A 26,496-nucleotide genomic window follows, 5' to 3' on the forward strand; every position below is an offset into this window, starting at 1 on the left:
CTTATGGCTGGGGTTGAGTCGGTGTATATGTATATGCTGCTTTTGCACTGGTAGTTCCAACATTCTGTATTTGTGTAAGTCCCACCTTTATTGGTCAAGGTAATGGTCTCTATTAAAATGTCCAGAGGTTATGGTTTGAGCACTGTGGCAATTGCTTCAATCTTCTGGGCCTTGTAAAGCCACACTTGCTAAACTTCAATAAATATGTCTTTTCATATACTACAAGCTGTCTGCTTACATCAATCACACTTCAGGATGCCTAAACTTCAGAAGATGGAAAAATCTAATTCTGTTATATTTACCTTTCTAAAAAGGTTGCCTCTAAAGACAGCTTACCAATTACTTTCAGTTGCATGCCTAGCACTCACACTTTTTCAACCATCACACTGTTAAGCGTTGCATTACATAACACAATAACCACACAACATGGAACACTTCCCATATAGGATCAAATCAAAGACAACACCCTTCCAACCACACACCCTACACAGTGTAGCATGCTACTCATGCAGACAAGTGCTTCAGCATCCCACAAAGCTGTAATGAGGTTAGCAATCAGAGATCAAGAATGTGCTGTTAACAGAAAAATAAGAGTGGAGATGCTTTCAAAGTTGATCTACAATGGTGTACACATTTAAAACCTTTACAGAAAATCAAATGCCCTGAGGCATGCTATTCTGCATATACATTTTGCACTTAGAAAAGTCCATTAAGGATTAACTTTGATTCAGATGTTACTTTCTATTTCAAAACCAGATGTTTTGCTATACAATTAATTAATATATTACTTGGCAGAAACTGTTTCTGCAAATGCATTTACATTAAAATACAATGTGTGAGGAAAACTTTCTCAGGGCTGAAATGCTAAAAAAAAATAAAACAGAGGACAAATATATGGAAACAAACTGGCCCACAATTGAAGAAATCAGTCTGCAGCAATGAGCCAAGGAATTGGAGAACTTGACTTAACAAACACTAAATTGACAAATATATTTAGCAATATTATTTGCCACATTCGAGTTTAAACCTCCGCAGATTAGTTACCATTGTTAACTGCATTACTCAGACATACAAGATTCAATAGACTGTTATTGTATAAATGTTGTTTTCATTACAAATAGAGAATTATTATTTTTTTGGACAGTGAGCAACACCTAATTGTGAAAGGAATGTTTATTTTTATTTAAATAACCCAATTTGTATGCAACAGTAAAAAGGGGGTTAAGCTACGGGTTATTTAGGAGATCTGGGGCAGGCAGCGGTAAGGGGTTTTTAAGGTATAGGGGTGGGTAGTAAGAAATGGGACCTAATGGGTTTTTAGTGCTCAGGAGCGGTACGTGGTAAAGGGGGGATATGGGTTTTTAGAGTTCAGGGTGAATAGCGGTAAAGGGTGGAAATTATTTTTTAGGGTTAAGGGTGGGAAGTGTTTTGTTTAGAGTTTGGGGTGGTTAGTGGTAAATGGTGGTGAGGGTTTTTATGGTTATGGGGCAGGCAATGGTGACGGAAGGAAAATGGACTAAAAAAACCTAAAAGAGGGATTTAGGGCGGTTTACCCCACAAAACAGATGAGTGTAAAAAATGGAGTTGGAGCTAACGACCATCCAGAACACAAAAATGTCAATCAAGAATATCAATTAATACCACAGCCAATGTATGGTAAAGCACTATGATGAAATACAATGCATTGTAAAGGTCGTGTTGTAAAATACGTGTGGTAATGGCATATGTGGCAACAAATGATATTCGCTATGGACATGTTAAGGAACCAAAATGCTTTGACCACCTGGATGACAAAATGCTATATACAAGCTGCATAGGTTTGTCTCATAGATAACGCTTTTATTGTCTGGTTAGGTATTGACCACCTATCACACAGAGATGACAGGACCTGCATGGGAGTGAGGTAGTGCTGACCACGAAGGAACTCCCCAACTGCTGCCATAGAGTTGCACAATGGATAGGTGGCGGTTTGAAGGAGAAAATGCTGCTGCTGCAACTCTTTCTTTTCCCCTGTACCAGACTGCCGTGTATCCAGAGTACTTCCCCATGCTTCAGCTACTTATGGGTCAGTAATGTTTCTGTGTGCTAACCAGCCATGCTTCAGACTTTCATGCGCAAAAGACTTCAACCTTGCTTCAGATTTCGATGTTCCATGGCCACCTTGTGTGACTGCAGCATCTGTGCCGAGAACAACGCCATCATGTTCCCTTCAATGGAAGGGACTCTTGGCCCCCCCTCACCCCCTCACCCCAGAGTGGATCTGGGGTGAGGGGGGGCCTTCTTCCCCCTGTATTCTGCGCTGGAGGGCCTGGCATCGCTGGCCCATTAGGGCAGACGTGGGACCTCAGCGCATCTGGACGGCCCTTGGCACCAGGAGTGCGTCCGACCACGGGGGAGCACACTGGAGGAGAGTTATCAGGGGCGCAGTGGTAGGGCGGCATCTGTGACGACACTGCAGGCGCTGCGGCCTGGCGCCTGGCGTGAGACTAGCCAGAGCGGACTGGCAGACGGTGGTGGGGATGCAGCTTGCGACAGATGAGCTACCGGCATTGGAGCGTTGATATACGGGGTTACGCCTCTCCTCGAGTGAGCAGGGGGGGTGGGCGGGGGGGAATGGCAGGAGCGTGTAATGGTCCCCCCAAAGAGTCGCAAAGACAAGACATTGAAAGAATTGTTCGAAAAGGCACCGGTGGGTCCTGCGCTGGGCGTCATGGCGGCGGGGGCGCCCGGTCCCTCATCCGTGCAGACGGATGGAACTGAACAGATCACCAAGTCCTTTCTAGAATCCATGTTCACTGCCCTGAGAGCTGACATTCAAAACCTTCAAAAGGAATTTGCGGCGGAACTTAAAGAAGTTTGCAGGGATTGTGACGGAATTGGGGAAAGGGTCGCCGCGCTGGAGGACAAAAGCGACGGGCGGGACACGGAGCTGGCGGCGCTACAACAAGAGATCATCCGGATCCATGACCAGCAGGTTGACCTCCAGTCACATGTAGAAGATCTAGAAAATCGATCTCTGCACCATAATATACGCATCCGCGGATTGCGGATAGCCGAGGACACGAAAGACCTGTTTGGCTTCACAAGAGAGCTCTTTAATCATATCCTGGATCACCCACCGGAGTCGGAGTTGCGGATCGACCGGGCACATAGAGTGGGCCCCCAGAGGCCCTTATCCGCCACTCCGTCCGACATTTTACTGTGTGTACAAGATTACCGCACTAAAGAGGACATACTCCGTAAAGCTCGTCAAAAGCACCCGGTGATGGTTCGGGACCACGCACCGGTCCTTTACCAGGATCTCTCGGCCCTCACACTCCACAAACGCAGACTCTTCAGGCCGATCACAACACATCTTCAGTAGCGCAATATTCAGTATAGCTGGGGGGCATCCTTTTCGCCTGGTGTTCCGCATTGACAACACGCTATACCAATTGCGTTCTTTAAAGGAGGCAGCTAAACTGTTGGGGGTAGAGTTGCCGGCGGGGGACAGTGGAGATGATGGGGCCCGGCGGACACACAGGCTGCCCGGTCTGGGTGGCGCCAACAGGGCCGCCATAGACGCGCCAGGAAACCTCCAGCGGCGGAGATCCTCAGAGGCCAGCAGGCAGCATTAGAGACTGTCTCCACGGGTTTGCACACCTCCTCACCCGCCCGAGTTAAGCGATAATTGTAGCCGGCTGGTAGGCTGGCTTCTTGGGCGGGCCGTCGGCGGGAGGGGGGGTCTTCCCACTGTGGAACTTTCTTCCTCGTTGCTGCCTTCCCACTCACTGGAAGGTGGAGGACATTGGTTCTGGACCTTTTTTGTTCAAATGTTGGGTTGTTGGGGTAGGGGTTGGGGGCACTGGTCGTGGGAGGGCTTGGGGTTCCACGTCCATCATTGGGTGGGGTTGCGACAGATGCAATGGCACGGGGAGTACACAGCGCTCGCCCATGGCGTGCTCCCCTTGTATGTGATGCATTGCCTACCTTGCGCTCCCTAAGTTTCCTAGTTAATGTGAATGGCTCCACACACTTAAAGTATTAACACTCAATGTTCGGGGACTTAACAACCCAGTTAAGCGCAGAGCTGTACTGTCCTGTTTGGAGAACTCACGGGCTGACATTTGTCTCCTTCAGGAGACCCACCTCCTGGCTCAGGACTGTTAACGGCTCCGATCCCGCAAGTTCCCGACACAACTCTTCTCTTCTGGTCCCACCAAAGCCGTGGGAGTGGCGATCCTAGTAGCCCAGCGGTTCAGGGGGGAGGTCCTGCATAAGGAGGCGGAGATCAGGGGGCAGCTTTTGGTTTACAGGTTTGCTCTGGGAGCCTTGACCTTCACCATTGGCTCTCTCTACGCCCCTAATGAGGGTCAGGAGCGCTTTTTGCAGTCTGCACTCACTAAAGTTACGGCCACAAGCGACCGCAATATTCTCCTGGGGAGGGGGGGGGGGATTTGAATCATGTTCTCGATAACATACGAGACAGGTCCTGCCAGCGCACACATCAGACGGGCACGCTCTCGGAGGCGGGACTTACCTGCCTACGAGATCTGGGCTTATGCGATTTATGGCGTAGCTTCCATCCTCCGAGTCGGGAGTTCTCTCATTATTCTCGTGCACATAAGACATATGCTCGGCTGGATTATCTCTTGGCCTCTTCCACAGTTAGGGCGATGGCCTCGGAGGCTGAGATAGGGGTAGCTTCCCTTTCCGACCATGCTCCGGTGCTTACTGTTCTGACTCTGCCGCCAGTGGTGCTGCCGGACAGGGTATGGCGCCTCAGGGACACTCTGCTGCACCGGGAAGATGTGATAGCGCAGATACGTAGATCTATCACTGATTTTTTTTCGCACAACGCTAACACCGACACAACACTACCGACACAATGGGCGGCACTGAAAGCAGTCCTCAGGGGGGAACTTATTGATGTCTCGGCCGCCGACAATCTGGAGTGTGGACGTAAACGGGAGGAGCTTACACAGAAAACTAAGGAACTGGAGCAAATGCTGCAGAAGACGGGCGCCCCCAGGGTGTGGCGCCAGCTCAAAGCAATACAACAGCAACTGGCGGCTCTTGATCAAGATAGAGCGGAGTACACTGCCCTGCGCTTAAAACACGCTTATTACACTGGGGGGATAGGTGCGGGCGCCTTCTCGCCCACAAACTCCGGGAGGTTCGGAGACGCCAGGGGGTCCGCGAGATCTGTCAGGAGGACGGCACAAGAGTTACGGAGGACAGGGACATAGCTGAGGCATTTCGTGCATACTATGCCAACCTGTACGCTAGCACCCAACTGACCGCCGATAATGGGGCGGCTTTTCTAGACTCAATCACACTCCCAACTTTGTCCAAGCTCCAGGCGGATCAGTTGGACAGGGATATCCACCCCTGAGGAAGTGATTGCCGCTATCTCCCGGTTGAAATTGGCGAAAGCCCCTAGGCCGGATGGCTTCACCGCCATCTTCTATAAGAAGTTTTGTACCATGCTGGCGACCCTTCTCACCCAGCTATTAAATTCTTTTTCGGCCACGGGAGCGATTCCCCCAGACCTTTTGGGGGCCCACATAGCAGCTATCCCCAAGCCGGAGAAAGATCGGACACGCTGTGGGGCCAGTCGGCTGGCAGCTTATATGCCAGGCCTTATTGACCCGGATCAGGCGGGGTTCATCCCAGAGCGTCAAGCCCCTGACAATACGAAACGAGTCCTGCATCTGGTTGAAAAAGCCTCCCGTACGACGGGAGAGTACATGCTGCTCACGATCGACGCTGAAAAGGCATTCGACCGTGTTCACTGGCCCTATTTGGAGCAGGTGCTGCTGAGGATGGGTCTAAGAGAGAAATTTTGCACCCATATTTTTAACTGCTATAAATTTCCGTTGGCGCCGGTCCGCGTAAATGGACACACGTCCTCTAGCTTTCCGATAGCACGGGGCATGAGGCAGGGGTGTCCGTTGTCGCCGCTGCTTTTCGACGCTTATATGGAACCCCTGGCCCAGAAGATCAGGCAGAACCCAGACGTCTCCGGAATTGCATTCGGGGGATAGGTGTACACCATCAGCCTCTATGCGGACGATGTGATGCTCTCTTTATCTAACCCGCGGGAGGCCCTGCCGGCCTGCATGGCGGACCTGGACACCTTCGCACGGGTGGCGGGGTTCAAGGTGAATGCGGACAAGTCGTTGGCCCTTGGTCTCTCTTTGTCTCCGCCCACCCGGGAGTACCTGCAGAACTCGCTCCCCTTTCAGTGGGCGGAGGAGTCGATCCCATATTTGGGGATTCAGCTGGCTTTTACACTACCGCAGGTGGTGGCCCTCAACTACGCAGCCTTGCGTCGGAAGATCCGCAAGGAGCTGGGACAGTGGAAGTATTATCCTCTTTCGTGGTTGGGCAAGATTGCGGCGGTTAAGATGACCATACTGCCACAGATTCTTTACCTATTCCGCACCATCCCCCTACATCCGCCCACCGGATGGCTTCGGCAGACGCGATCGGAATTGGCCAAGTTTATTTGGAACGGGCGGAAGCCACGAATGAAGAGGTTGTTGTCCACTCTTCCACCGGAAAGCGGGGGGCTCGGGATCCCTGATCTTCAGCTCTATTTCCAGGCCGCACAGCTACGCCACCTGGTGGAGTGGAGTCGCTGTGAATCGGAGAAACATTGGCCGTTTCAAGACCAAGCGGTAGCGGGCCGGCCTCTGCAGGAAATCCCCCTTTCTGCGTAAACAGCACAGGCCCCCTAACCTCTATGCCTCCTACATCACCCGCGTGCCTTTAGAGATATGGAACCGAACTAACGTCTCTCATGACTTCACCACCTTTCCCTCTCCGCTTACGCCACTATTCGATAATACGGAGTTCACCCCCGGGATGGATACGGTAGCCTTTAGTAGGTGGAAACCGGCTGGCTGCCGTTTCCTCTATCATATGTACGATGCTGATGGAGTCCGCCCGTTTCAGCAATTCAAGCAGGAATACGGGTTGCCAGAAGCGGAACGGATCAGATACCTCCAGGTTCGGCACTGGCCGCTTGACGGGCGGGTTTGCCCATCGGCAGATGGGAGGCTCTCCCAGTATGAGCGATGGTTAATAACACGCACATCAGATAAACAGCTAATCTCCGATTTGTATAGAACGATGCAAGTACGACATGCACACACTTACAACTCGGGTAGGACACGATGGGAGAGGGAGTTGGGTAGGACTCTGACTCATAAGGAGTGGGAGGGAATATACTATAGGGCCCGCCATTCAGGATACCACATGGGACTCACAGACAAATTCACAAGGATTGCGACCTACTGGTATTACACTCCAGAGCGCTTACACGCTATGAACCGGAAGAGGGACGCCCACTGTTGGAGGGGCTGCGGGCAGGTAGGCACCTTGACCCACTTACTGTGGGAGTGTGAGTATGTCCAACCATATTGGTCACAGGTGCTCGATGAGGTGGACAAGCACTTTAACACTGCGATACCGCGCTTCCCGGCGTACACACTGTTGGGCCTCCCAAATCCTCTGACCTACCCGCTTAAATCGCGCAGGGGGCGACAGATAGCCATAGCGCTGGGCTCAGCGGCACAGAACATACTTATTCATTGGCGCACTCCCAGCGCTCCAACTTTTACGGGGTGGTTACACCGGTTGTGGCATGTCCTAGGCATGGAAAGCTCAAGCCAACGCTGGCGGGGGAGGGCTCCAAATACGAGGAGCTGTGGAAACCCTTTTTGGCGCTGTTGGCCCCCGAATTTAGGGAGGTTACTTGTCCCCCTACCTACGCTTGTTGCGTTTATCCGAAGAGCAGAAGGCAGAGTAAGGTTTAAGACTTGCAGAGTCAGCAGGGGGGGGGGGGGCAGATGGACGTGGAACGCGGGGAGGGGGTGGGTTTCTTTCTTTTTTTCCCCCTTTTTTAGAATTCGTTAGTATGCTTTAGTCTGCTCCAAGACACCTTATTGGAACTCCTTAGGGCATTTACGGGATGGGCAATGTTCCTTTTGGATTTACAGCATAGGGATAAGGGGCCCATCCACCTTTTCTGGACGCGCATGGTGTTGATAAATCCCTTGGTTGCTATGTTGCTGCGTATTTTGAAATGTCAATAAAAGATTTAAACCTTAAATATTCTTTCCTCATTTTAATTTGTGATGCCTATGTTACTGCTGTATTTGTATAATGTTCATGCAGTTAGTAAGTTGTTGCAGAGTTGTATCAAAAACATAAAATGATCACAAACGTCTACGGGTTCTGTATGTAAAACTGTACTCATATGCCATGGCACACTTTGTATAAAATATTATAAACAAATGTATGCTAGGCTATCACTGATATTAAATTGGAGGTTCAAATACAAAGAACATTAGCAGTGCAAAGCTTCTTAAAGCAGCCTTTACATTCTTCATTTTGTGCTTTGTTTCATAGCCGGTACAAAAGCAAGCTTATTAATGCCAGCATTCATTTTTTAATTAACGCGTATGTAGGGTCTAAGCGTTCAGTGCTAGGTGCAGAGATTTGGATGGGCATAAATGTATGGTTTATATATGTACCCATACAGCACATCTTTGATTTATGTGTATTTATATAATGTATATATTTCAATGTATGTGCCTGGGATACGACTACGATATGTGATGCTACAGTAAAATTGTGACTTCAATCCCTATAATGAAATTCCTTCATTACCTCTGTACTTTAGACCCCGCCTATTTGTTTGGTGGTTCAAAAGAGGGCAATGTGTGCCCAGTATTGGTTGGCTATCACAGGACAATATTAGACAATTAATGGTTCAGGAGTCTGTAAAGTGAGTTCATTCTTAGGTCATTCACATGGACAATAAAATAAGCAGGTTGTAAAATCGATATGTCCCAGCCCACAGTTGAAATGCAGGAAACAACACCATTCAAAACAAGGATGTTTATTTGTCAAGTAACAGCAAGAGGACCCCAGCCACAGCTGTCATCTGTGAAGTCTCTCACCAACTCCATGCAGGGAGCTTCACCTAGAACTTTCAGCACTGTGACATTCTAAGGCATGTCACAGGAGCATAGACCAACTTAAACAGGAGAAGGTGGGTGAGGTTAATAGTGACAGCCTTCCCCTGAAGCGGAGGATACCACACATCCCCCTCCTTTACAATTAACAAGTATCAAAGAGGAAAAAAGGAAAGGTGGAGGAGAGGTGAGACACAGATTATTTATCAACATAGTGTTCCAAATACTTAGGGCGACAAACCTTCCTGCCGCTTGCCCTAGGGTGAGTGTTGGTCTGCCCAGCACAAGCAACCTCATGCGAGCTGGCGGTACCTGGGACTCTGCACTCACTTTCCCCTAGGCTGTTTGAGGCCACAGCAGGAGTAGTGTACTTCACCACTCTACCCAGGTTCCAAATGTTCCCTTCTTGAGTTTTTACAGCATTCCTGAACAACTTTACAATTTTAGTAGGCTCTGTAAATTCAGACCTGTTTGCTCAAACCGGTGGGTGCTTTGACTTTGACCAGATCACCCACTTTGAATCTCATGTCCTTGACTGCATGTAGTTTATCAAACCTGGCTTTCCTATCAGCCATGGCCTTCCGTTCCTCGTCATGCCACTGTGCCACTTCTGAGAGACCTGTCCAACCTTTGTACCACTTCATCCAACCTGAAACTAATCTTGAGTTAGGCTTTCTAGCTTTCAATAGTTTAAAAGGTGTCATGTTAGTGGTTTGGTGAGGGGTTAATCTGTAAGCCTCTAGACGTTTCAAAACCTCGTCTTTCCAGCACAGCCCACTGGCCATAGCTAGCTGGATACCTTCTTTAATGGTCTTGTTAAATCTTTCAACCATCCCGTTAGTCTCCGGGTGGTACAGGGCACATAACTGGTGTTTTATTACATTACACTCTAGGAATTCCCTCATATCTTTGGAGCAAAGTTGCACCCCATTATCCGTCAGTATGCTGCTTGGTAGACCCTCCCTAATGAACACTTCCAGTAGGAAATCAATGACAGTTTTTGTAGTGATCTGTGACACAAACTTTAACTCGGGCCACCTTAAATAAAGATCCAGGAGTACCAGTATGTAAGGAGTACGATTCTCCCCTGTCAACTGACCCACTAGGTCTAGAGCCACGTCCGCCCATGGGCCCTCATGTGGCGACCTACAGTGCATGGGAGGTGTGTGTTGTTTAAGCACCTTGTCACTGGCGGAGCACAGTACACACTCTTACTTTCCTCTCAATTTCTAAATCCATACCGGGCCACCAATAGTCTAGACGTAACCTCTGTTTGGTCTTAGTGATGCCCAGATGCCCCTTGTGGGCCAAGTTGACCAAAGTTCCTCTCAAAGTCTCAGGAGGAATCAACTTGGTACCCCAGAAAAGACAATCATCCACCACAGATAGTTCATCTCTGACCATCCAGAATGGTCTAAGTTTCTCTTCATGCTTGTCCTGGTCCGCCCAACCATCCTTGGTCTTTTCACACACTATCTGCAGAAGCATGTCTGCTCTCAAATCATCCTTCCAACATTCTTCCTCTACTGCTTTTTTGATAATGACACATACATTCTCATTCTGTATCTCATTGTCTACCTATTCTTGCCCATCTCCTTCATCAGTTTCTTGGCGCTTTTCTCCCACCTGGTGAGAAAGACAGTCTGCTGCAAGGTTCCTTACTCCAGGTACATATTCGACCCCAAAAGTATATTCTTGTAGGCTCACCACCCACCGCCTGATTCTGCCTGAGATGGAGTCTAGTCCTTTCTTTGTAAAGACTTTGACAAGAGGCTTTTGGTCGGTCCTCAAGTCAAACTTTACTCCCAACACAAAGTCTCTAAATTTGTGGACTGCCCCATGTGCAGCAAGGGCCTCTTTCTCGATCACTGAGTAATTGAACTCTGCTTGGCGTAAAGAGCGAGATGTGAAAGCTATTGTTTCCTCTTCTTCTTCTCCCACTTGTGTCAGAGCCGCTAATAATCCTTTTGAGCTGGCATCAGTGGTTATCACCGTCCTTCTGCCAGGCACAAAGGCTTTAAGGTTGGGTGCTTCCGCCAAGGCCTTTTTATTGTCCTCAAACTCCTTCTGGCAAGCAACATTCCAGTCAAATATCACCCCTTTCCTTAGCAGATTGCGAATTTTGTAAGTGCGTCTGGTGAAGCTCTGAACAAACTTACTGTCGAACTCTACCATGCCCATAAAGGATTTGATTTCCTCTTTGCTTTTGCGTGGGGTAAGGTTCAGAATGGTGTTTTGCAACTCTGTTTTGGGGCGAACGCCCTCCGTCGTCACTTTATGCCCTAGGAACTCTATTTCAGCGCACCCAATCTTACACTTTTCAATTTTCACCGTAAGACCTTGTTCCTGGAACCTTTAAAGGGGACTTGTCTGAGCCTAATTTCATGTTGTGTTCCATTCTCTCCAAAGATCAGAACATCATCCCGGTAGCAAAGTACTCCAGGTATGCCAGTGAGGAGGTTGCTCATGATCCTTTGGAAAACTGCAGCGATGGATACAAGTCCAAAAGGAATGCATTTGAACTTGTAGGCCCCCACTGGTGTGATAAACGCTGTGAGTTCTTGTGACTCTCGGTACAGCCTGACTGGTTAATAGGCGGAGGTTAGATCTAGTGTTGAAAATACCTTTGCTCTGGCTAATATACTCATCATATGTGTGATGTTTGGCAGGGGGTACTTGCCCACTGTTACTTCTCTAGCGCTCTTAGATCAATGCATAAGTGCACTGTGCCGTCTCCCTTCTTGGCTGCTACAATGGGTGCCAACCATTCAGTGGCTACCACAGGCTCGATCACTCCCAAACTGCAGAACTTCTCTAATTCCTCCCTCACTGCTTCCTGCATGGAAATGGGCAGATTTCTCACCTTAGCTGAGACAGGTTTAGAGTTCTCTTTGAGTCTTATTCTGTGGGCATGTCATTCAAAACAAGGATGTTTATTTGCCAAGTAACAGCAAGAGGACCCCAGCCACAGCTGTCGTCCGTGAAGTCTCTCACCAACTCCACGCAGAGAGCTTCACCTAGAACTTTCAGCACTGTGACATTCTAAGGCATGTCACAAGGGCATAGACCAACTTAAACAGGAGGAGGGGGTGACGTTAATAGTGACAGCCTTCCCCTATAGCGGAGGATACCACACGGGTCACTAGAATTATGCCGTTCTGCTGCCGAATTATTATGGATTTGCCAATTTTTACTCAAACTTTTAAAAAAATGTGGCACCATGTTCCCGCGCAGTGGAAGGCACGAAGCAAAAGTCAACTACTCATCTTCCAGTTGCTTATTGCTGCTTTTGGCGGTCAAACTAATACTGATGAGGTAAAAAAAAATCCGAGGGTTACCAGGAGTAGAAATGACAAAACAAATAAGTAAATACTATGGCAAAATGTGCCGCATGAAGCCGTATAATTTGCTTTTCTTACTGCATAATTTAGCCAATCCTGAGGCTAATTTTGGTCCTCCCCTGCAACGTAATTCTAGTGGCCTTGCCTATCCGGCACACCTCTCTTCACATTCTGCCTCGTTGAAGCTGCTCATGTGTCCCTTCTCCAATGTCCAAAGTCATATGTGCTCAAAGAATTATCTCCTGCTCCAAATTCCTATGTGTTCAAACATATCCCAGAGCTCTAAAGGCCTGTGTTTCCAGGACACTTCCTCATGCTCCAAAGTTCTCTCGCTTATTATGTCACAACAACGGATGGTCCCAGACACTTTAATTGACCGAGGCCAATTGCTCCAGAGAAAGATCTGATCTATGTAGGAACAGTGTTCCATTCAACAGACACCGCTTAGTCCAGGACAATCTTGCTCGATCATTACAACACAGTACCCGGGACAGTTCCCCGCGCTCTCTGTAGGTCGCGTACAAAATACGCTGCCAGGACCGCAAGATTATGCGCATAAATCCCTCTCTTACCTGCTGCAGTAACGCCTACGGTCCCAGATCGCTTACCGCAGAAAATCAATGGTACCGGAGCAAAAACAGCAAAGTGACGCCCCCACCAATACAACGAATCACACCCAGGAGAAAGTCCCGGAAGCGGAACCTCTAGGAAGCGTCAAACGCCGCCGCTATCTTCAATGTTTCAAATCCATATTACAGCCTAGCTCACCGTGAAGCGTATCTGTTCTATGTGTGCTTACTACGGGTCTATACGTTGTCCTGCTTAGAAACTTTCAAATCTACATAATTTCTATGTCTTCCTACTTTCATAAAAAATAATTCTCACTGTGCAAGATAAAAAACTGTTGTAGAGAAAAAAAATTAAGCGAAAGGAAATAAGCCCATTCCAAAATGGCCGCCCTTTCAAGCTTGATTTGGGAAGTGGCGGACCTATTTTAATACAATTTGCCTGACAATCAAATGGACGCCGTCCAGGACGCTATGAAACGAAACAGTTACATGTCTAGATGCATAATACGTGGGCGTGGTCCTGTAAGAAAAGCATGGGCGCTTGTGATTGGTTTCCGTGTTGGAAGGTTGCTGAGTTGGTGTGGCTAGAGGGCATACAGTGAAGATGGCGGCTGTCAAGAAGGTTTTCTGCACTGGGAAGGTGAGAGAATAGAAGGGGCTTGCACTCTATCTCCCCAAGGACAGATCAGAGTCTAACTGCCGCTTGTGTTTCGTTTACAGGCTCAAGTGTCTCTGCTGCTAAGGAGACGTTTCCACGTGAGTGGGCCCAGAGCAATCCAGGTACAGAGTGCTGACAGTGCCTCCAGCTCCGTAGTAGTCTCCCTTTGAGGCGCATACTCCATCTCTGTGGACATAGCTTTTTTTATTTATTAATTAACTACATGTTAATTTTATCAGTACCGCATTTGATCGTCCTGTGTTAGTTCGGATCTTCCTGATTGCGGTTAATAGCGGTTGTCCGCCGTGGTCTGTATAGGACGATCATATTGTCATGTTTCGAAGAACTTGGGCTTCTCATGCAAAGAAGAGAATATGCATAGCACTTCCATAACCCTGACTTGGGTATTCCGACAAACAAGTCACTCTCCATTTAGGGATATTATGATAATTGCCCTGTAGTGACCATCGTAATTATTCACTCCGCTTACAGCATTTCACGATGAGCTTACTTGAAGTGGTAGCAGGAATTTAGTTTTCGTGACACATAAACTGTGCAAGGTTGATAGCTATAGCAATTCACTTTCTATGCATCGACGGCTGAGGAGGCTGCACATACTCCCAAGGTTGACCATTTTTAGAACGAAGGGCGCAGTTCGTGGCTGGGATTGGAACTTTTAAGTGCATTAAGTGATGAGGCATTGAAGTGCTTTAAGGCGAGTAGCGCGCGACCCGGGAGCTCGAATTTAGTTGTCAGACCAATAATTATTGGCAGGGCCGGTCCTAGAACTTCTGGGGCCCCTGGCCAAAGGGAAGATGTGAGGCCCCTCTAATTTGCATGTAACATCACAAGAAGTGACATCGCAGGACTATTGATCTTATTTGGCATAACTGAAGTGACCTAATGTAGATATCAGTGACATGGACAAAAAGATAAATATACAAATGAAAAAATTCCATACATTTTAAAACTGTATTAAATGGATTACATTTGTCACATTAGATGGAAAAGCTAGGTGCAGGTCTCGCAAAGATGGATATTTTTTACTCCATGTTAACTGATTGTTTCCAGATGAGTGCATTATAAAAATTCCCGTTCTGTCTCACAAAGGAGAGAGATCCTGTTGAGGTAATGAGGGGCGGGATCATTCAACATATAAAATGGCGCAAGAGAAAACCTCACACCATGGATATAATTGCAAATTTCAAAAGGCTCCGATTGCTGTGCCACCTTAGGATGACATTAATTCTTAGTAATTTGCTTTAACTTAAACCCCTTTCACCAGTATCTCACACGCACATGCTACGAGTCGTAGGACAACTGTTTTGTGTGTGGGCTCTTTACTCGCCAGAATTATGTTAAGTGCAAAACACAACACATATAATACAAAATTTCAAGACCGCATTGCAAACAAATAAAGATTGTACATAAATAGAAAAAGACTTAGAACAACCAAGACCACTGCTAAATCATACATTGACTTGAAGGTATGGTGCAGATTCAAGGGGTTTTCAAATCAACGTTTTTGATTTGGTGTTAGAACTGGTGAAAGTGGCCGGCTTTAGCGATGGTGGAGCCCTGTGCGACAATGTTTGTTGGTGCCCCCCAATGACTCACTCTGCCACGGATTCCCTCACTACCACTCTTCAACAGCGCCCCTCAAGTCTCCATAGCCACATTCTTGTTAAGATGCATTTTATTTGATTTACAGTGCCACTCATATCAGTGTCGAGTGTCAGAAAACAAACGTTATCACTGTATAGGAAATGTTATATAAGACAAAGGACTACAAGGTGTAGGAGTCACATGACAATCATACTAGCAGGCAGTATAGTTTAATAGTGATTGGTCTGGAGAAACACAAACTTTGAATTTAGAACAAAATACCATGGTTGGGGGTTCTCTTTAATAACCAGAATTGATTACTATCCAAATGAACCCTTTTTGCAACATTAGGATAATCAAAGACTGGGAAAAATCCATAACGCTCTAATTTATACCTTGCAGTTTGCATGCAGCTCTTAGATGACAGTTAATAGCTCATTGTTCTATGTTAGGCTTTTGACTTATAATCTGCAAGTAACAAAAGGATCTCACTGACGAAAGGAGTACCCCACTGGCCCATTTACATTTCGTGCACTTTGTGATCTGCATGGTACGTGTTCTTTGCAGCAGGCACATTAACCCTCTGCGTGACCTTGCCACAAGTCAAAACTTCCACTTGATAAAACTCCATCTCTCCCTAGAAAGAACATTAATCACCAGAGTTATCATGACATTTTTATTGTTGCTGAAAATCGCTTGAGGCCAGGAAGAAGGAAGCAAGTGCTTTTTAAAAACATAATATACTTGCAAACATGTCTCTCCCACCCGAAGTCGGTGTGATCTCACCGGTCGCACTGCCCTAGAGCCTCCCTGCTCAAGGGTCCTGTGACCTCAGTGACAGTCACAATTTCTCTAGGGTGTGCTGCTTTGTAGGCCTGCCCAAAAGACTTGAGGTGAGCTTTAATAGGGGTTTTGGTGGACAGGCCTTCAAGGTTAACCCATACTTGCCACCGCTAGGGTCCACCTGCTGCTGCTAAGACATCAGGGCTTCTAAGGTCTTGCGGGGCCTTCTAAGGTCTAGCACAGAAATGTGCTCCCTCAGGAGAGTGGTCTGGGGGACTGGTCATGAAGGCTTAACCCGGTTCCCTAGTTCCAAATTTGGCAGCTCTGACCATAGTGCCACATCCTTTCCCCACCGAACACCATACTGCCCCACTGAGAGAAACTCGCACTGCCTTCAACTACAACCCAATTGCACCCTGCTATAAACACCTGGATGCGACTCAATTCAAATTACGCACTAGACAAGAGCAATATGCTGCCTAAAAAAAAAAGTGAAAACATACTGGAAAAAGCAAACACTCCTAGGGAATGCAAGATTAAATAAAGCATGTGAAATGTAAGAAGGAACAAATTGGTTACCTTAATGCTTTTGTTCTTATTAATCGAGGAGTGCTTTTGCATGAAAGGTTAAAGGACATGACTACAGAGCCGGAAGGGACTCGTTTCAATGTCCATTGCTTATATCCTTACAAAACGTAAGCAGTATGGTTTAAAAAGGCCACATTCATGAATACAGAGCCACGGTATGCATTTTGTTGTCTAATCCACCCATCAAGCAGGTATTGCAGTACATCCAGGTATGGTGCACTTCCCCCACCCCGGGAAAACAATGCTGTTCAAAGAAAGAAGAGAAAACAAAAGTAGTGCTTCACTGGCAAACTCTGTAAAGTGGCGCTAATGTGTTTTGAGTGTGAATAAAATCAATCTGGCCCCTTTTCGATCCACTCTGTTTTGCTTTAGTTATATTCCACATTTTGAACCTTTTTTTTCCCTCTCCGTCCAGAGGCTGCACTTTGGAAGTGAAAAATGTCCGAAAAAGACTACCTTTCCAGCAAGTGTGTTTTTAATTAATTAATTTATTTTGTAAGTCCCTTTCACAGGGGAACAAATAAAGGAAAGAGGGAGTAATGGCTACAAGGCCCAGGGAAGGGGGCCCCCACACCTGGACCTTGCAGCTTGCTATAGTGCTTAGAGGCCCAGGAAAGGGGGCCCCTCCCCTGGGCCTGGAAGCAGCAACAAGGCATTTAGTAAAACATTGCCCTACCACGGCAGTTCTACATACATTTTAAATGAACATTCCCTTCCAAAACATGGGTGATGCAAAAGTTAACAAAAGCCATTTGATCTGGCTGCTCCCTCCTCCCCTCACCCACCTCTCCTTACCTGTCTCTGTTTGGTCCTGGAAACTAAGGACCTGGCCATCTGTCGCCTAGAAACAAAATGCAGAAAGAGAATGGCTGGTACTTAACAGAGGTGCTGCCCCGCCCCTCACACTGTGAGCCAACGTAATTGCTGGCCCGCTGCTGTGACTTCCTCACTCTTTGTCTCCCACCCCCCCCCCCCCCCCCCAACTGCACCCCCTGGAATGCCACCACGCCCTGACCAGCAAGGTCAAGACATCTCGAGTTTGTAATGTGATTGTGTGGGGCAGGGGACCCCGGAGGAGCAGGTGGGCTAACTGTGAAAGTGTAGCATTTCACAGTGAAGTGGCTCCCTGTTTTTTTAGCTGAGCACGAGGCCGTGAGCAGCTGCACACACTGCCCATGCCTATCGCCGGCCCTGATTATTGGGGTTAGAGTTGTATGGACATTCCAGGCATAAACAACAGTTTCTTTGTGGTATTTTATTGACACAGATGTGAACATTGGAGTGAGTATGTGAGAAGCAATTTCTTGCTGTAATTAATAAGATAGTCCTGGATTCCAAAAAGAGCTTATTTGATGGACGGAATGCTGAAACAATGCCATACATTCACCCCCAGTAAAGAGATCTGGGTTAAATCCATCCTTTTACTCACTGAGCCACCCCAGTTTGGACCCAGCCATATGCAAATCAGTCTTAAACCTACTCCTCATGGGAACAGCCCAGACCGAACTGCCAAGCTAAGTCCTCCCTACCTCACCATGCTAGTGAAGTCAAGCTAGCCTGGCTGATGTGGCGTGACACCCTGAAGCTGGTCCCAGGATGCTTGTTTCCAGTCCAGGAAGGACCTGGCCTGGCAGTTCGGGCTGGACTGTTTCTATGGGGAGCACGGTCAACACTGATTTGCAAATGGCTGGGTCCAAACTGGAATTGCATGGTGTGCAAAAAAACTATGGATTTAGCCACAGATCTCTGTACTGGGGGTGAATGTTTCACATTGTTTCTACATTCTGTCCATCAATTGTTCTTTTTGCATTTGTTTTTTCATGGAATCAAGTACTTTAATCACCTTGCAGTACTAAATGACACACAGTGCGATTATGGTAAGCAAATTCTGGGTTATGATCCTTGGTTGAAATCACAGGTGCATATTATAGCACTGTTATTCCCTTGGGGCTTAGAACTGCAACATAGTCACTCGTTGATATCCCTAGTTCACTTTGAACATTAAGTCTCAGGTCCTCGTTCTCCACATCTTTAGAGAACATTCGTTTTTTTACTCTGGGTGAAGCCTCAAATGCTTGCTTGCTTGCCAGTTCTCGTAGTTCAGGAGGCAAGACAGGGGTAACCAATGCTTTCCGTTTTCACAGTAGTCTCTCTTTATACCGGAATGGCAAACATAAGCTGTTGCTTATGTTCTGGCCTTATCACCAATATTATACAGAGTTCGGTAGCACCCAACCAGCTTTCATTCTCACTCATAGTTATTTGTCCATGAATTTCAACTATCCAATTTTGTCCGTACCTTAACTGTCTGCATTTTAGTGTTTATAAGTAGCACATTCCTGGCAGCAAACAAGCACAGTTTTACTATGTTTTCTTCAGTACATTGTACATGGATCTAAGCTTATTTACCTGCTTAACTCTAATTGTTTCCTCACCTCCTTGTTTCTTCAGCAATTCTATACAATCTTCTTCACATTCTGAGTGTATCCGTAATTAACACAGTTCAAATTGTTAGTGGGACCCGCTTGTGAAAAGATGTATCTTCTCTCCATGTTGAAATCTATAGAACTCTGGCTCTAAAATCAGAAGTTTAAGCTGAGAAACTAACAGCGAATACTTTTCAAGGGGATGCATTGTACAGTCTTACGGTTTTATCCTTGTTTACCAAGGGAGCAGTATTGGGCTTGACCCCTGTAATCGAGCAATCTGTCAGCTGTGAAGTATGTGAACAAGCTCAGTCTAAGGCCTTAATAAATCCCTTAAGGCAATTCTGGGTGTGCTGCTGCAGAAGTAGACTAGTAGTTGTCACCTAGTATGGGTTACTTTTTGCCAGTTTGCTGCTGCATTGTGTTAGAAATTGCATCAATTTTTGTCCGCCCTCCTCCCCTCCGTTTTTTAGGTCGAAACCTACCAGACAGCACATCTGTCTAGTTTTCTAACAACATCTTGGAGGCATTTGGAAAGCTTCCCTGTGAATGCATTCCCACTCACTGCATTCATTGCTTATCATTGGCTTTGTGGTTTGTAACTTGCATTTGCTTGCGTTCCATTTGCTGGCTTTGTTTTAGGCTATCCAGCTTGAGTTTGTCCCTTTCCTTGTCCAAACCCTATCTACTTTATTAATCTACCAGTGTTCGATTTCTGTAAATAGGCCTTAAAACCTTGTTCTTATCTTGTCATATTTACTGTGCATTCAAAGACAGAGGTCAAATGTCAGGCTCCATCTTTCAAGGAGCTTGGTGTTTACTTTAATTTCTCTGTCTTCAAAGTGAGATGATTTATGGGACAATCGTGCTGGCTGCACGGGAGTGACTGAGGAAGCCTGTACAGTGTTATTTTTTTTGAAGCACAACAAAATTAAAATGTCTGTACATGAACTGTGCAGATATTTCAGACTTAGAAAAGCTAAAAATGAATCCCCTTCTTTGGGAATTCTGAAGTATGGTAAAAACAAATATTTTAAAACTATCAAATCCATACAGGTGATGACATTTCCACATATTATCATGTGTGTGCTGTATGCTTTTATCAGTGAAACTATGTGTGTGCAAATATAATGGGGATTTCAACTGAAGATGTGTTGTCTGTAATTGAAGTGTGCTACCACACCATGCATGTTCTACTCTACTCCAATCTGCACCACTCCGCAGTATGCCACTCCACTGTACGCTACTCCACTGTCACTGCACTATAGTCTGCGCCATGTGACACTATGCCACTTCCCTCTACTCCTTTCTACTCTCCACCACTCTAATCTGTGCCAATGCACTCTACCCCCACACTGCTCTACTATGCACCACAACATTCTTTGCCACTGCACTTTTCTTCACTCCACTTTGTGCCACTCTACTCTGCAACACTGCAATCTACACCAATGCACTGTACTCTGTACCACTCCACGCCAGTGCACTTTATGCCAGTCCACTTTACACCACTGTACACTACTTTGAATCAATTTACTCTGTGCCACTGTGCTCTGTGTAACTGCACTCTACTCTGCACTATTGCACTCTACTCTGCACCATTGCACTATACGTCAATGCACTGTATACCACTTTACTCCAAACCAATGTACTCTATGCCAACTACTCTGCACCACTGCACTCAGTTCCATAGCACTGTATGCCACTATACCTTACAGCACTTTACACCACTGCACTCTATGCCATTGCACTCTACTCTGCACCCGTGCTCTCTAAGCCTCTGCACTATACACCACTCCACTCTACGACAGTCTACTTTGCATCACTGCACTCTCACACTCAACTGCACTTTACTCTGCACTACTCTATGCCACTGCACTCTGTGCTACAGCACTGTACCATGCACCACTTCACTCTACGCTGCACCACTCCCCTCTATTGCACTCCACTTTGTGTCACTCAATTCTACAACATTGCACACTCTGCCACATTTATCTGCACCGCTGTACTCTATGCCACTGCACTCTACTCTGCACCACTCTACACCAAGGCACTGTACACCACTTTATGCCACTGCGCACTACTCTGAAACACTCTGCTCTTTGTCACTGCACTTAATACCACTCTATTCCACTCTGCGACATACCAATGCACTTTACCGCACTTTACACCAATGCACTCTCTACCACTGAACTCCCTGCCACTCTACTCCAGTGCACTCTACACCACTCTAATCTACTGTACACCACTGCACTCTATAACACTGCACTCTATGCCACCTCACTATACACCTCTTAACTGTGGTCTGCAACACTCTTCTCTGCCAGTGCACTCCTCCCGACTCTACTAAGCATCACTGCACTCTTTGCCACTGTACTCTTTGCCACTCTACTCCCCTCTACGCCACTCCACTCTATCCTGCAACACTCCACTCCTAACTACTCTGAAACCATGTACTGTACGCAGCCTCAATCTATGCCACTGCACTCTGTCTGACCCTTTACTCCACTGCACTCTACACCAATGCACTCTCTGCCACTGAACTCCCCCACTCTACTCCAGTGCACACTACACCACTGTAATCTACTGTGCACGACTGCACTCTATAACGCTGTACTCTAAGCCACCTCCTTACACGCCTCTCTACTCTAATCTGCACCACTCTATTCTGCCAGTGCACTCTACCCCACTCTACTAAGCACCACTACACTATTTGCCACTGCACTCTTTGCCACTGCAATCCCCTCTATGCCACTGCACTCCACACCATTCCCCTCTTTGCCACTTTACTCTGCTACACTGCGCTCTATGCCACTGCACTCTATGCCACTGCACTCTTCTTTGCACCACTCCACTCTACGCCACTTCTATCTACTCTGAAACAATCTACTGTACGCAGCCTCACTCAACGCCACTACACTCTACTCTACACCTCTCTTCTGTCACTGCACTTTACACCACATTTATCAAAACCAATGCACTCTACACCACTGCACCCTACTCCAGTCTACTCTGCACCACTGTCTATATGCCTCTCCTCTTATCTTCTACTCCACTCAACTTCACAACAGTCTACTCCAGGCCATTCCACTGTCCTAACTAACTACTTCACTCTATCAATCAACTGTACAACACTCTGCTCCCCCCCCCCCCCCCCCCCCCCACAACTCCTCTCTCAAAAAAGTTAATCCACAGCAGTGCTTTCCTGGAAAGTTTCGAGGTTATCCGTCAAGTGGGAGCCCAAAAAAAAAGGATTCCCAAAACGCAAAAGTCCCATGCATTTTCCAGAGATTTCTTTAAGACTGGTTACAGCAAAAACTGCTAAACAGAATTACACCAAATTTGGCAGGAAGCTACATTTTGGTCCACAGATTGTGCTTGTTGTGATATGTGTAAATCCATTCAGTAGTTTCTAAGATATTAAGGGACAACAAATAATGTCTTATTTGGACTCGTGAGAGTCTAAGAGACTTTTGCGGGGGCTACAAGTCCTGTGGGAGTCAGACTGGAGCAAGCGCTCTGATTGGCTGCCAGAAACATGAGAAAAAATTTGCTGGCACCCTAGCCCTCATGGAATGGACACAGAAGTACCTCCCTGGAGCAGCAAAAGAAGAAACAAAACAGCAACAAACGCTGCAATACTGTGAAACTGTTGCAGTTTCAGAAAGGCGGCTAGGCTTTATTTATTAATTAATTATAAGCCCCAGGGATCCTACACCTCTGGCTGTGTTTTATAAAGGGGAAAAGGGCTGTGTGACAGGAAGGAAATGTTTCTCAGACGGTATTTTCTTGTAAACAATAGTTCTAGCATATGTTTTTATGTGACAGTTTTTAAGTTATTGACTGTTGCTAACAGAGGTGACTGGTGATTTTGGCCATGTGGATGCAGCAGGCACAATATATGCACATCAAGGAAGACATGTACGACTTAAACACCCATTTTTACCAAATCTATAATTTCTTTTAATGTGACCCCATTCTAATGTGGCATTTGGAATTAAAGCGCATTGGTAACCATGTTTTTTCCTACAGGTAACAGTCCGTGATGCCTTAAACCAGGCTATAGACGAAGAACTGGAACGCGATGAGAGGGTTTTCATGCTCGGTGAGGAAGTAGCACAGTATGATGGTGCCTATAAGGTAAGAGATAGTTTCTTTCCTTTTGTTACTGCAACAATACAAATTTCTGGCACAACGTGAATTTTTTTTTGCTTTCAAACCAGATTAGCAGAGGGCTGTGGAAAAAGTATGGCGACAAGAGAGTAATGGACACTCCTATTTCAGAGGTACAACTTAAAAGTCAAGATTATAATTTTATTATTGTGAGCAAAGTTCCTCCTTTTTAATAGGGTTAAATGTGTTTTTATTTTTTAAGATGGGCTTTACGGGAATTGCTGTCGGCGCAGCTATGGTATGTAACCATGTTTTCTAAACGCATTTCTTTTTAATGTCAAAACCTTAAATAATGTGTATATGTTGCTGTGGGGATGTAAATGTTGCATTGCATGATTGATATGTTTGTCCTAAACTCATTTGAATGTTCGGATTGACTGCAAGAGTTCTCAAAAATAGTCATGCCTCGCAGAAGGAGGCAAGCCGGGGGTTGCACCTGCGACCCCCCCCCCCCCCCCCCCCGCCCACTCCCACCAAATGGCATCCATGCATTATGCCATTTTGATATTTGCAGGGGATTTGAAATAAATCTACATAAATTGTTAACCAGATTGTCTGTGACAAACTAAAGATGCAAATGTTTCCATCACTTTCCCAATAAATGTTTAAGTTTTCACCATTTGCTTAAATATTGAAATGTATTCTATTTCAGTTCCAAGATTATTAGCCACGTTCACAGCTGATCGTTTGCATCAGCACAAACACTTCTAAAATCACTATCGGCTACTGTCATTTAGATGGCCAGAAACAATAATGGACTACACTCCAAAGATCTACTTTTGCTGCAGATCGAGTGGAGCTTTCCAAACCCCTTCCATGACAGCACGATTGCATCATCTATAGACCCTGAAACCACCAAACCTCCCCCCCCCCCCCCCCAACCAAAAAAACATTGCAAAGTATGATCTTTGGGTCTGTCCATCTCATTCTGTGGTCCATGGCTGCATGTCACCAGTGGGATTTCTTTGTATCCCCTTGCCTGCAACTTGGCCCTGAAAGAAATGTAGCTTCTTTCTTCTGTCACTTAGGGCCCAATTACGAGTTTCAGTGGGGCGGGTGGTAGGCCACGCCCGCACCGCCTAGACTTGTCTCTGCCCACCCGCCAGATTACTACTTTAAATGGTATGTCGTGGCGGTCACAGGGCAGTGCTTCTTTCAATAACGGCAGTGCCTTTTGAAAGAGGCACCGCAATAGGAACGCCTCACAAGGTTCCTTCACGACAATGACTCGAAAGTCCATGCAGTGCAGAAACTGTTGTGCATGCCCTTGTCCCCTTTGTTTCCTCTTTGATACGGTGTACATGGAGGAGGAACTTCCATGATACCGCTGCCGGCGGAGAGGAAACTCGTAATATGCTTGGCTGGACTCCATCTGTCCCACAAGCATATTGTGGCTTCCTGACACTTCCTCCAGGGAATGGCAGTTCCCTGGCGGTGGTCCCAGGGCTGTCCGACTGCCCTACCCATAATAGAGCAGTCGGACCACCGGTGTGGCGTTGGCTGGACCCCCACTGCTGCGCCCCTGTGAGTCTGGCGGTCTGAGGACCGCCAGACTCTTAATTAGGGCCTTGGTGTCTCTGAAGGAAAAATGCATGTTGTGCTACTTTGCAGTTTTAGTCTCAAAGTCCTGTAGATCAACAAATCAATTTACTGTGGACACTCCTAAAAATTCCCCAAGGAATGTCTCTGTAATATTAAGATCAGTTCTCATAAACCTTGGTGTGGTAGAGCAATATACACCCCAAATTAAAAGGATTCTGCATGAGATCCAGCTAATGTAGAAATAGAAGACCCCCTCTAACTATCTGAGGTTTGAAGGAAGGGGTTGATTTACATTACTTTGGAAGTTAAGATATGGAGATAGTTGGGCACTGCAGGATGGAGAGTGAAGGGCTAAGAAGGGACACAGTGGGGGGGCGGAGCTTGGCTCTTGAAGAACATGGCCGCCTGAGCCCGGAGCTCCTCCGCACCGACACTTAATCCGGCATTTATCCTGTCACCCTTCAACACACACCTACTTCTGGACGGCTAATTCTGGGTCCGAAAGCCTCGGCGCCCGGGATCTGAAGCCTGGGGCCCCCGAAACCCCCCTGTTCCTGGGCAGCGGAGCAGAGAGGCGAGCGGAGGGCTAGGCCCCACATCCCCGAGGTGTGCTGGACGGGGGGCGTGGCTGCGTCGCCCTGCGTGCGGCTGGGCTCCACTAAGACGTGCCGGTCTCTGGAGCGGACGCGACGAGACTCGCCCGGCCCTCGGCTGCCTAGCATCGGAACGTTGGCGGAGCGCTTCGGGTCCGGTGGAGATCGGGACGTTCCCTCGGGGCGGACCAGGGACCGGACCCGTCCGACAGCGGTGAGGAGGAGTGGGCCTCCGCGTCCAACCGCCTGCGCCCCGGCCAGACCTGATATCCTGAAGGGGCAGCGTGAGGCGGTGGCTGCGCCTACAGCTCGGAGGTCAGTGTGCGCGTTGACGGCGGAGTCCCCTGAACGGCTCCGGCTTTGCATGAGTGGATTCGCCGCGGCCTACTGAGGAGACAGGACGCGCCTGACCGGGTCGTGCTGGGCCCCCGGGCGACGCTCCCTTCGCACCACCTGCTGAGGCCTGAGACACTGACCTACTGGACGTCGCCCTGGGGCCTGGTGCTGCCTCCCCCTGACTCCTGTGCTGCCTCCCCCTGACTCCTGTGCTGCCAGGTTGGGGGGGCGCTCGCGCTGAGATCCGGCCTGAACAGTGTCTCCCCTGGGACTGCGAGCCCTTGGACGCCGCGGGCGGCGGCTGTCGCGCCTCACCTGTACATTGACCGTCCGGTGACCTGTTGGGGAACGGCTTCACGGCCCTGGTGCTTTGGGGGCCCGGTGCTGCTTCCTGGCTCTGGTGCTTCCTGGCGTCGGATCTGGCGGTGCATCTCTGTGACCACCCTACACGCGGGACACGTCCGGGCGCATCCTCGGTGCCTGCCTGGCGCCATGGGAGGGAAAGGCCACCGTGGTGGGGCGCAGGCCAAACTGGACAAATTTGCATTCCTACCGGATCGGAAGCAGTCCCCCCCCCTCCGACAAACCTGTGGAGTTTACCCTGGCGGACGTCATGGCCACATTGACGCAGATGCAGGCTTCCATCGGTACGATCTCCACGGATGTGGCGCTACTCCGAGCAGATGTCGCCAAAATCAACTCAAGACTTAAAGAGGTCGAGGCCACCGCGACGACCCTCACGCAGGACTCGGCGGACCACCACAAGCGCATACAGACCCTGGAACTGACGCAAAAGCAATTGCTGGCCAAACTGGAGGACCAGGAAGGACGGTCCCGACGCAACAACGTGCGGGTCGTTGGTGTGCCGGAGAGTGAACGCGGCCCGGCATTAGACCTCTTCGTGGAAAAACTGATTACT

The 26,496-nt window shown here is 47.7% G+C and overlaps 2 protein-coding genes across 3 annotated transcripts in view; one reads left to right on the forward strand and one right to left on the reverse strand.

Annotated features, from left to right (window-relative positions):
- The window catches only part of KCTD6 (potassium channel tetramerization domain containing 6), an 82,327-nt gene extending 69,306 nt beyond the window's left edge, over positions 1 to 13,021 (reverse strand). Inside the window, exon 1 of one of the 2 annotated variants that reach the window (XM_085624744.1) lies at positions 12,880 to 13,021. The gene's annotated coding sequence lies outside the window, so the exon portion shown is untranslated. The remainder of the gene's footprint in view (positions 1 to 12,879) is intronic. The other variant, XM_085624743.1, reaches the window with a different exon arrangement.
- A 361-nt stretch (positions 13,022 to 13,382) lies between these two features.
- The window catches only part of PDHB (pyruvate dehydrogenase E1 subunit beta), a 71,772-nt gene continuing 58,658 nt past the window's right edge, over positions 13,383 to 26,496 (forward strand). The window contains exons 1-5 of the mRNA XM_085624742.1: positions 13,383 to 13,516; positions 13,597 to 13,656; positions 22,966 to 23,073; positions 23,157 to 23,219; positions 23,309 to 23,344. Coding sequence (XP_085480868.1) covers positions 13,481 to 13,516; positions 13,597 to 13,656; positions 22,966 to 23,073; positions 23,157 to 23,219; positions 23,309 to 23,344 — 303 coding nt within the window. The 5' untranslated portion in view covers positions 13,383 to 13,480. The remainder of the gene's footprint in view (positions 13,517 to 13,596; positions 13,657 to 22,965; positions 23,074 to 23,156; positions 23,220 to 23,308; positions 23,345 to 26,496) is intronic.

This window comes from Triturus cristatus, chromosome 9 (genome assembly GCF_964204655.1).
Source record: "Triturus cristatus chromosome 9, aTriCri1.1, whole genome shotgun sequence".
Classification (NCBI taxonomy): domain Eukaryota; kingdom Metazoa; phylum Chordata; class Amphibia; order Caudata; family Salamandridae; genus Triturus; species Triturus cristatus.